Consider the following 12,827-nt stretch of genomic DNA (forward strand, 5'->3'; position numbering starts at 1 on the left):
GAAAAAGTAAATAAATCTGTCACTACCTCAGTTTTACCGTGACTAATGATTGGTCTACCTGCATCTAGTCAAATAAAATGATCAATACTTTCTTGCAAGGCCATTGAGGTCGTAAACTCTGACCCTTGGACTAATTAAACCGCCTGCCAGCAACACAGGAGTCCAAGAGTTCAAAGAATCCATGAATAATAATAACAATAAGAAGAAAACTCCGCAACCGTCTCTCTTTCAAAGTTAACCCAAATTGACAGATCCGGAGGCTGAGTAATGTGAATATGAGGCCCTATTTCCAGAATCTCATTTACAGTACAAAAAAAGCAGCACATTAAGATGAACAGAGATGCGGAAACATGCTGCTAGAGACCTACGGAGTGAGGCAGAAGACATCTGTTTAACAAGACTGACTAAAAAAAGAAAAAGGTTTTGCTACGGACCAGCACATCTGAGCTTCTTAACAACTTAGTTCTAAAGAAATTACCCACAATTTATCTAAGATGCTCCAGACACCGTGAAATTAGAATTGGGTAGTGCAGTTGATTTAGCTAAATAATGCTGCCCAGATGGAAGCCTGAGGACCTTTTCTGTAAAATGTGCGTTGTTCATTGGCATTACGTCAATAGGGTAAAAAATGTGTTTTTAATATTCAATTTAATAAAAATAAAAAACACTATAACACAGAAAAAAGTTCAAGGGGTCATATGATGATATTTTCCTTTTCCTATAGTGTGTAATGTAACTGTTTGTGCATGTATGCGATCTGCAAAGTTACAAAGCTCTTCGTCTCCAACAGAGAATACTGATCCTGATCTGCCTAAAACACCTCGATACAAAGTCCAGATATTACTTCCTCAAACGTCTACATCACAATGTGAAATATTAGCATAACGCACACCCAAAAGCAGAATGACGACGAGGCTTCAGTAAATTGTAGTGCTGTTGACTTGTGTTTGGATGCGAAAGCAAATCCCTTTTGTTGGGAACTTCAGAAAAACAGATGAAATTAGGAATCAGAAGTTACATTTATTTGTAAAGCTGTTCCTGAACATAGAAATCAGCATATTTCAGACAGACTGGGAATAGAAGAGGTGTAATAATGTACATTATGTGAAAAATAATGTGTTTTTTAACCTATTCTACTAAACCCAATAAACAAAATAATGAACTTTCAAAATAGCATTATATTAACCCTTTAGATACTTACACTACCATTGAAAAGTCTGGGGTGAGAAGAGTTTTTAATGTTTTTTAAAAAGAAGTCTCTTATGCTCACCAATTTAATATATTTTAAAACACAATTTATTCCTGTGATGGCTAAGCCTTCAGAAATTATTCTAATATGCCAATTTGGTGCTCATGAAACATTTCTTATTATCATCTATTACAATCAAACATATTTTTGTGGAAACCGTGATGCATTTTGTCAGGATTCTTCAAAACTATTCAAAGGATTCTTCAGAAAGTTCCAAACTTTTTTGAAATGGAAATCTTTTGTAACATTATAAATCTCTTCACTCTCACTTTTAATCAATGTAATATATCCATTGGACTGAATAAAATCTTATTGACTTTTGAAATGTAGAGTATATTTTTACAAACTTTTATAATCAGTGACTGCGGAAAAAATATAATTAAATGTCTGAACTGACATTACAAATCCACTAGTTCAATGAATTAGCATAAATAGAAATGTAATATTCACCCATTACATTCATAAAGATAAATAATGACTGATTACACATTAACAGGAAAACAAATAAGAGTAATAATAAATGAAAGAATTCACATAACGAAGCAATTCAAATCAATAGTCTTATCTAAAAAAAGTCAAGAAAAATGTCATGGTTGGCAAAAGAAAAACTATTCATCAATGCATAAATACCATGATGATTCGTAATTTCACTGCCTCTATTCTTTCTTTTACATTAAACATTCAGTCAAATCACGGCTGATTGTGACTTCACCAAAGCCACCAGAATGTTATCTACGAAATGTCTAATTTGGTTAAAAAACTACTCCGATTACACATGTATGCCTGCTGTTCTAAATAATATCTGAATTATGAAAGATGTCAGGAGCATTCGCTTGTGCTTTTGAAAAAACTCCCACACGTAAATGAGCAAGTGTGTTTTATATTCATTTTATATTTGGACCGACTGATTAGCCCACGCAAATCCGGTTCACGAACATCACAGACTGTGTGCTTTCTTGTTGGCTCACCAACAGACAGAAATGTACCTTTACAAGGTAAATTAAAAAACGAATGCTAACTAAAGTAAGCGATTTATAGAGGCTCTCTTTGCTTGAGCAGTCCAAACTATGCAGGACAGAGGGAATGTTTGGGAAACATGTTTGCCAAGGAAAGCATGACTTTTACTATTGCTCACACTATTACTAAGCGTTAATATCCGATGAGCAACTAACTGTTTTTGAGTAAAAACAGGACAGATCACAGGCCTTCTTCTTCAGTTTATAGGTCATTTGCACTTTGCATATCGCCACCTACTGGACTGATTTTTTTCTTTGTTTATTTCCTTTTTTCTTTCTCATCTCTTTATTCCCTTTCCAAATTTTAAAAAGGATTTATTTGCCTTTTTTAGTAGCCAATAGGCTTTACTTTTTAGTCAATGGCAGTCGGAATTGACAGGAATTCATGCCATATATCTCTTTCACTCTCATTAACACATGCTAACTATACACGAAGGGTGCATGTACGATTCTAATCTTTTGCTTTTGCTGTGACGCAAGTCTCATTTTCTGTAAAAAGGAGATGAAATGTATCACAATATTGAATATTCCCATCATGTGAGACTAAAGGAAACAACATCTAGCACCTGATAGGATCTGACCCCTCCATACACCTTCACAAGTGGGCGACACCTCAGAAATCACACCTCCTACTGGTTTTCTCAGTATACCGACTGCACTCACACAGAGAGCTCAATGTCAACCCAAAAACTTCTGCAAACTGCGGCTTTTCTCTGAGGATCCTAAAGTGATAATTACACAACCACATCCTCTTTCACTTTTTACATCTGTCTAATAACTCAATATGTGACCCTGGATCACAAAACCAGTCACAAGTAGCACTGGTATATTTGTAGAAAAAGCCAACGATACATTGTATGGTCCAAAATTATCAAAAATTATGGCAAAAATCATTAGGATGTTAAGTAAAGATCATGTTCCATGAAGATATTTAGTACATTTCCTACCGTAAATATAAAACATTTATTTTTGTGAGTGAATGCAGCACAATCGCGAACATAAATGGACAACTTAAAGGCGATTTTCTCAATGTTTCGTTTTTTTTGCACCCTCAGATTCTAGATTTTCAAATAGTTGTATCTCAGCCAAATATTTCCTATTCTAACAAACCATACATCAATGGAAGGCTTATTTATTCAGCTTCCAGATTATGTTCTACAGCTTCTCAATTTCAGAAAATTGACCCATGTTTTGTGGTCCAGGGTTTGTGTATGTGTAATGCTTATCTTATTTTCATCTAAATATAAAAAAGCTTGACATCATATAGTCTCAATCCTGTATGACTGCAGAAAAATATTCTGCGGTATACTCTACCGGTCAAAAGTTTGGGGTCAGTAATAAATTTGCACTTTTATTCAGCAAGGATGCATTAAATTGATTCAAATTGTCAAAAAGGGATTAAAAGCTGTTCTTTTGAACTTTATTCATCAATGAAATGTTTCTTGAGAAGCAAATCAGCATATTAAAATCATTTCTGAAGGATCATGTGACACTGAATACTGGAGTAATGATGCTGAAAATGCAGCTTTGCATCACAGGAATAATAATTCATAAAACAGTTATTTTAAATTGTAATATTTCACAATATTACAGTTTTACTGTATTTTTCATAGAATGAGTGAGCAATAAGCAAAAAAACAAACAAACAAACAAAAACATTTGAATGGTAGTGTGCTTGACAGTCAAGCCCCCAAAAAGAGAACTAAGCACAATTACAAAATGGTAAAGAAGTTCATACTACTAGTGCACTTTATCTGAAATCGTCTGAAGCAATATTATATCCTTCTGTGAGGTAGAGATTGAAATTTAAGTTATTTACTGAAAAATCTTGGTACAAAATCATTAGCCATCAAAATTCACATTTAAATACATACAGATGTGAGAGGCTGGCATAATTTGAATAATTCCTCCTTGTTAGCTATCATATGGCTTCAGAAGATTTGAAATATAGCATACGAGTATGTACGCATGTATGTATGGCCTAATTTTAAGGTGCTCATTTATCATTTTCACAGCATCACTTCGCATTTGTTTTCATCATACAAAAAGGAGCAGCATGAATATTCTACCATTTCCTTTTGTTTTTCACAGAAGAAAGAAAGTCATATGGGTTTGGAATGACGAGGATGAGCAAATAATGACATGATTTTAATTTTTTTGTGGGGAAACTAATCCTTTAAAAGTACTGCATTATGACAGCGGGTTAGATTGACAGACTGCTTAACTGCTCGTACATCACTGCTCCAGGCTTTAGATTCGTTTTTTTTATCTCTGATCTGTGATCTCTTCTATTTAAAAAAAAAAACAGATCAATAGTATTTTCCTTTTGGCATGCATCAATCATACCCAAATTAGCAGTCTGATCGCTGTGGATGAAGACCAAAGGAGTGCCTTTTCACCTTCAAATCAAAAAAAGAAACACCAAACTAAAGAACTTAAAAGTTCAAGCATGCCATCCTGTCCAGAGCATATAAAACTGTACGAGAAACAACACAATAACCGTCTGCAACAAAAACCTGATATTTTCATTCATGTTGTTTGCATACCTACAAATCACCCTGTCCAAAATTGCTATAATTAATAAAGTAAACCTAACTCAGAATTTGGGTTCTATATGAGTTCAGTGATTCAGGTCAAATGATTGTGAAATAATGATTATGTTAAAAGACAACCAACACCATCAGATCACCTTTTCTCTTTGTTTATCTGGCTGTTATAACTCAGGTACAGCAGGCAAACAAAATCTAAAGTGAATGATTTAAGGGTCAAGAGCCCAACTAAAACAAACAGTGATCACCATAATGGTGACTTGGATTTATGATTTTCTCTTTCAGTGATTGTGCTTGTTAACGGTGTCTTCAATGTTGGCAATAAAAAATAAAGAGTTCTTAATTCATCTTTGACGTCTGTCTGCTATTCAGATTTTTTTTACTCATTTTAAATGGTTAACTTTTAAGGAATTAATTTGATTAATTATTACTCAATTCTCATTTGTTAAATTTAATTAATAATATTGCTTGTAATCTGTTGCCACAATTTTATTGAGTAGATATAGCGTATTCATTTTTACAGTGAAGGCTGGACCACACTAAAAGATTTGACCAAGACAGCACAACACACACCAACAGATTCCATTCACAAACAGACTGTGAACACAAGAAATCTCTCCAGAGTAAACAAACATGGCGGACAACGGGTAAGTAGAAACAGCTTTTTACAGAATATTCGCAGTAAATAATAAAAGGTTTGGCTGAAGTCGTGTTATGCTTCCATCTCCCGTCAGCTCACTTTCTGATTAGGTATCGTTTCGTTCCACGAGACAATCTACGTGTGTGCGTTTGTCCTCGTGGTTCCCTCACACGACAGGATTTCTGATCGTAAATATTCAACATGTTGGGATAGGATATTTATCATTAGTGATCGGTGTGGCCCTGATGTCCTTCCAAGCAGATTCAATCACTCTTAACACACATCACACCACTGATATATCTGATAAGATAATCTGTAGAACCATCAAGATAATCAGGAATTTAGCTAGGATTGTCTGAAGGGGAGAAATCGGTCTAAAATCGGCCCAACTATCTTGTAGTGTGCCTTGAATCTCTTTTCAATTGAAAAATCTGACTCACACATGCTAGATTTTGAGCAGGTAATGGAAGTGGGTGAAGAATCTTTCAGTGAAATAGCAAGTAGTATAAGAAAACATGAGTCTTGACATGTCTGGACATACCACACATATGATGCAAGAGCTGCTGAGGCACTAACAGGTAAGTGCAGATCTTTGAGAGAAAACACTGAGGCAAACAGCTGAGAGAAAAGCTAAACAGGCTTTATCTACCCAATCGACCATATCATATCTTACTTATAGTACAACATTAAATCATTATTTACCTTATATACTTGTCCATAGGTCCCATTTCCCACAAGCTCCACCAGCTCAAAAATGCCCGCAGGGTCCTGAGGGGGAAAATAACAGAAGAGGAGATTAGCTTGCATTATCCTGTCATTGAACATCAAGGACAATCACACACACTGTATACACTGAGATCATCATAAATGCTGATACTGCAGTCATTAGACCTAACAAAGTGTGCCGATTACAGTTAAATATCTGTTTACACACTGAACATAAAAACCTATTAAAGGTATCTAGTGAGCTAAAGCCAGAAAATAAATATTGAAACAAACTCTGAGGCGAACGATTTCCTGAAAACCAAAACTTAATTTCTGTTTTCACATCTCAAAGCACATAATGTTCTCAGTTACCTATAGTGCATGAACATTCTGCCTTATTGGAAATGTCGGCAATCGTGACTGACTTTGAAATTATTAAAGATATTTTAAGCACAAGAACCAATAATATCTACCTGACTGTGCCGTTTCTATTTAAAAGTGATGGCAAGCCACATTATGCAGTGGTGGGAATATAAAAAGCCAACACGACTGAAATCAAATCACTCTTGCGTGTCATTTTCATTTAATAACACTAAGGCAGTTATCAAAGCTGTCAGAGTTCAATTGAGCTCCAACAAGCATGATTCTCATGAAAATAAGCACAACCAATAAATAATGCAATACACCTAGAACAATAAGCAAGACATGTTGCCATGGTGATCTGACAATACCTGCCATTCATGTCACCAGAGGAGTAATTTATGAAATATGGTTCAGTGAATTCGCAAATACACACAACAGCTTAAAACGAAGTGAGGCGATGAAGCTGGTGGAAAATGAAGGATGAATTCAGGTTCATTTCAATGGATGTGGAAGGATGCAGGTTTATTTTGATAAAGTTACTGAATGGGATATTCAGAAAGGACAAGCTGTAACAAAAATACAAATGTTTTTTTGGATACTACAATGACTCTTGAAGTAGGGCCGTAATGGACAAAAGGTCCATTTTATCACCCCTAATAGGCAAGCCTGTCTTGGGGTGCCATAAAGACACACTTGACCAATGAGAATCTTAGTGAGGCGGGTCCAATGTACTTTAGGAAACCCAATTTGTTTGTTCGTTTGTCTAATTATTTAGCACCGTACAGGCTACCACCGAAGTTCCAAAGTGCAGTACATTGTAAGCAACCAAACAATAAGACAAAATATGAAAGCATCCATGTACTAGGCTAATGTACTAAAATGCCAAAGAGTACAGATACGATTTTTAGCCGTCCTTAAAAAGAGTCAAGGCAGATCTAACATCCAATGGCAGATCATTCCACAATCTAGAACCAGGACCAGAGAAAGTATTCCGACTAGCCTAACTGTCAAACATTCCATCAGAGCTTTCTCTTGCAAGTACTCTAAATGCCAAAGTAAATTAATATGATAGTCTTGTTACAGTATCACAGTATCAAATGTGCAATTTTATCACCTTCTAAACAAATGGTATTCTAGCAAAAGTAAACATCTAGTCATTCGTATCATACAACAAGATGAAGTTAATAACTTTTCAGATAATATTAGTGAATTAAGTTTAGATTTCCTACTCAATCAGTAAATAAACCTTAATAAATGTTGTTGGAATTATTAAAATGAGTGAGAAAAAAATGCTATTAGCCATAAATAAACGTCAACATATATACTACGGGTCGGTAAGATCTTTTAATGTTTTTGGAAAAGTAAAACAGGAACATTGTAGTATTTTATTACAATATAAAATAACTGATTTCTAATTTTAATATTTTTCAAAATGTTATTTATTCCTGTGATTGCACAGTTGAATTACTCCAGTCTTCGGTGTAACATGACATGAATCGACATGATACTTCATTCGATCTTTATATTTTTGTGAAAACAGAATTTTTTTCCATGATTCTGTAATGAAAGTTCAAAAGAAAAGCATTTCTTATTAAACAGAAATCTTTCTGTGATATTATAATGTCTTTACTATCACTTTTAATCAACTTAATGTGCCCTTGATGAATAAAGGCATTCATTTTTTGACGCCAAACATTTTAACGGTAGTTTTTTGGGATATTTTAACTGGAAAACAAGCCAGAATCTTGATTAAGAAAATTATTTTACCATCACTGCAGCATTAAACCACCGCCGTACTTTTTATACCACTTCTTAGTGTGAAGACTTAAGAATCAAAAGACTCAATACGACAAGTGCATTATGAATTGCAACCAGAAGGAAGTACGCTGCCTTTGAATGCCCTGAAATAAACATGAACTTACAGTGAATTAAAGGCATGCGGGTGCAAGTTAAAAGTGGACTGACTCAGTAGGAATCCGTTATAGTCAGCTCAGATTCTTTAAAAACAAGCGTGACTTCTAACACCTAGCCACAGAGTCAGCGTGGGAAGAATGAGGTCAGCACAAGCGCTCGGCTTTCGGACAGAGACACTCGACGTCACAGCGGAAACCTCAATTGCTCTGAAACTTGACAGAACATGAGCTTCCCAAAATGACACACCTGCATCGTCACTGCACCTTCAGGAACACCTTCTTCCTTTTAAAACAATAATAAACACTCACATTTCCATCTTACTTGAATCTTTGTCAAGTGCATGTGCCTGAACTTGCATGGTACTCATTCCTGACCACAAACATTCAAAGCAATGTATAATTCACACACTGGGGAGAGAATATATGCTCACAATCTATTTTGGGAATGTTGTGAGCCTATTTTCCTCTTGAACAGACTGTTTTGCCTCCAAAACACAATTCCTACAGATGGACAGGCATGAGGAAGAAACTGCTGACCAAAATGAGCCAACCACATTCTGCTTACGGATGTAAAGATGGAAGAAGTGGCGCATGTTTCTCCGGGCATTCAGCAGTTTTAAATGATACACCATTACTTCTGCCAAATTGCAACTCAACTATTACAAGGAAATAACACAATGAGTCAGACTGTTTTTCAAGAAGCTAGTTCACATTTCTCATGGAAACGACACCTCAGGCGTCAGGCTAACATTGACAGAGCACACAGCAGTGCAAATTTAGCACCCGGTTTTATATTTTCCCCCATTCATTTTCTCTATAGGGATTTCAAAAAACCAGAGAGCTCCGAGGTGATTCACAACAAAAAAGTATCTGAAAATCTGAGAAATATTGCAAATATAATAACTGAGGAAAAACTTCAGTTTTACAATATAAAAGCATATGACAATATATTTAATTATTTAAAAATATATAATTTATTTGTTTATTAGGGGTGTAACGGTACGCAAAAATCACGGTTCGGTACGTACCTCGGTTTTAAAGTCACGGTTCGGTTTATTTTCGGTACAGTAAGGGAAAGAAATGCAAACATTAAACTGCAGGTTGTTTATTACTATAAACTTTTTTTAACAATTTGTTTACACTTTTTTAAACACTTTTTAATAAAATATAATAAAATATAAAAAAAATTAAAAAAAGAATAAGAAATAAAATACTGCTGCAAAGTTCTCCACTAAATAAAATAGTCTCAGTCTCAAACCAATATCACATAATAAATTTAATGAAAAATATAAATAAATAACTATGATTACATTGAACATTGAGCAGAGAGCGCAGCGCGCGCGCGCGCACACACACACACACACACACACACACGGAACGGAGAGTGCAGCGGCGCACACGGAGCGGAAAAGCTTTTTTTCGCCCTGCAGTCGATTTCATTGGTTTAGGTTACAGTGACGATGTAAAACTTTAGCATCAGCTGCAGGGCGGGATTTGCGCTGAACGCGGAGACTTCCGCCACTTAATATGTTCGTGTGGAAACACGAAAATGTACACATGTTCCGCACACAAAATATTGCATTCGGTCATTCGGTACACACGTGCACCGAACCGAAAGCCCTGTACCGAAACGGTCCGTTACGAATACACGTACCGTTACACCCCTATTGTTTATTATAAGCACAAAATAATATTTGAATGTTTTTGAATGCAGCTTGACAAGTCTTCAGTGTCACTTCTAGAAATCACTCTAATATGCTAATTTGGTATCATGAAACATTTATTATCATCAATGTTGAAAACAGTTGTGCTGCTTAATATTTTTGTTGAAAGCTTTTTTTTTCTTTGGAAAGTCCAAAAGATCAATTTAATGTGTCCTTGCCTCCAATATAAAACTACTATAAAACAATGAAAAATACAATATATTTGATGTTTTTCTCAAAACTGTTGTTTGATAGTGTACAACAGTTTTGAGGGGTGAATACATATTTTTGAGAATACATATTCTCAATGTTTGGGATTTATGGGTAGTGTAGTTCTTTACTGGGAATTCAGCTATTCGGTTTTATAAAAATGCTATTGATGATATTATACGGTTTTATGGTTTCTACAGAATCTTACATCATTTAGTTACCTTGGAGTTCATGGTAGGTCTGTGTTCTTGTTAAAAATGACATTTCTATATGGAGCAAATGAATAGAACTTCTGGAACTCGACTGTTGAATTATTGTATTTAAGCAACAATGCATGAATTACAGTGCCTAAGAATTCCCAACTTCCCGAAACACCTCACAGGGCGGAAATGCACTCCGCACAAAAAATTCAGACATGAGGGCTTGGCCCATGCAATGAGGGCGTGCAGCCTTTTGGTACATACTTGATGTGAATTACTCAAGTAAACCATAGAGTTCTCTTAAATTGTCATTAAACCAGTATTTAGATTATTCATGTAAATTCTATAAATGTGTTAAAACATTTTGATTTGATTTTTTTAAATGTTGCTCTGCCATGTTCGTGGTAGTAGAGTTTTGTGGTCAAGGTAATATTATGGAAATCCCATGGTTTATAGCAATCACTCAATGGTATAAATGTATGCTTCAATCACACTGTAGCTTTAAACCCCACCTGTGGCATTAGCATGATGGCAGGGTCAATCCCATAAGGGCCATAAATTAAGTGGTCCACTTTTTCAGTGGAGGCCCATTCACTTGATCTCTGGAAAACCCCACTAAGGAAGGGGCCCATCTGCAAAGATTCCCATCTACTGTGCTGAATGTTAAGCTGGTAATTAAACGTTCTGGTGAAAAACACTTTGTGCAATGCAAGTTTCCCTAAAAAGGACATTGCAAGATTTACAGAAAGTGAAACCTTTATATGAATACTATGTATATATGGGCTTTGTATGAATGTAACGAAAGAAAAAAAAGTAATACACAAAAAAATACAGCAAAATGACTTAGTAACTGCTAGTAAACCGTGAGCCGTCGTAAGTTTACATTAAACTAATCTGAGCTCTCCAATGGAGATATTCCATTGAAACAAACCCCTTTAGTGTAGAGCCATGTGACCGTGCTGTTTGTATTAGAACTCAAAGCCGTCTTCAAAGGATCTCCTGAAAGACCATTGGAGACCAGAGCATGTTTAGACATGCCATGCTGAATGACAGCACTGCAGCTCTGCACAGCAGACCACAGAAGGCCTGGTAAACAATGTACCTGAGAGGGGAAGTTGAACCCTTTGACCGGGGCAATACAGTAATGCAACACTAGTAATTACATTTCTTGTTAATCCCCACTCAATTAATCACCAGCTATAAGAAAAGCTAGGCATAAGGGGTTTGTTTACCCAAAACAGAAAATTCAGTCATTTACTCACCACCATGTATTTCCAACCCCGTATTCCATTCTTATTTCCACAAAACATAAAACAAGCTTGTTCCATTTAATGAAAGATCAGGACTCAAAAAGAGACCATAATTGTCAATGCGCTAGAAGCAGCCATGCCCTATTTTCTCGGTTTTCTGGAGTCAAACAAAAGCTTGTGAGAAGAACAAAGTGAAATTTCATGTCATTATTCAATAAAAACGTCCCTTTCAAATCTGACGTCAATGATGCCACATGCCATTGGTTTGCGTATGCCACACAACTGAAGCCAAACTATCTTTTGGCTTCAGATGATTTGGATATAAAAAGTCATATAGTCAATTTTGTATGGTCATTTTTTTTGGGGAGCTTGACAGCCTGTGGTCACCATAATATCATAATGTGAAAACAGCAATGTCAACATTTGGCAAAACATCCTTTATGGAAGAAAAATCATGGGTTTGGAACAACATGAGTGCGAGTAAAGGATGCCAATTTCAATTTTTGGTGAAATATTATTACTACTAGATACCACATATTTCCAAGCATCAACAGGAAAGTAGAGACCAACAAAATACATTATCTTAACATACCAAACAAAACCACTATAACACAAAACCACAGAGTTTACTGGTGCATAAAACATGCTGAATCTGGGGAAAACAGCAAAAATTTCCATTTAAGGAAACTTCTCCCACAAATAAACACATCTGGCAGGACCTCCAATGCTCAAAGAATCACAGAGCCTCATTAGCACTTCATTACAGTGATTCATTACTCTTGACAGTGATCATACCAAATCCAGGAATCCCCTCACGACTGCAACTCTCCCACATTTACTCATAGATGAGGAGGTTATAATGAACGTTTGCTCTTTGGTGATAACAATACTGATAATCTTCCAACGCGCAGGAGGGCGAGTATTAGCTTTTCATCTGTGCTTTTATTGAGTAACACTGTCCTGGAGCGCAAGAGGCAGATGTTGCTGACCAGAATTATAAAACAAGGAAAAGACGAAAAACATCGGCTG

At 35.7% G+C, this 12,827-nt stretch overlaps 1 protein-coding gene across 7 annotated transcripts in view; it reads right to left on the reverse strand.

The window, feature by feature from the left end:
- Positions 1-12,827, reverse strand: part of tnikb (TRAF2 and NCK interacting kinase b) — a 61,626-nt gene that overhangs the window by 42,475 nt on the left and 6,324 nt on the right. For all 7 annotated transcript variants that reach the window (XM_084102557.1, XM_084102555.1, XM_084102556.1 and 4 more), the window contains exon 2: positions 6,157-6,222. In XM_084102557.1, coding sequence (XP_083958683.1) covers positions 6,157-6,222 — 66 coding nt within the window. The remainder of the gene's footprint in view (positions 1-6,156; positions 6,223-12,827) is intronic.

Source organism: Abramis brama (assembly GCF_963993115.1).
Source record: "Abramis brama genome assembly, chromosome: 24".
In the NCBI taxonomy this organism is placed as follows: domain Eukaryota; kingdom Metazoa; phylum Chordata; class Actinopteri; order Cypriniformes; family Leuciscidae; genus Abramis; species Abramis brama.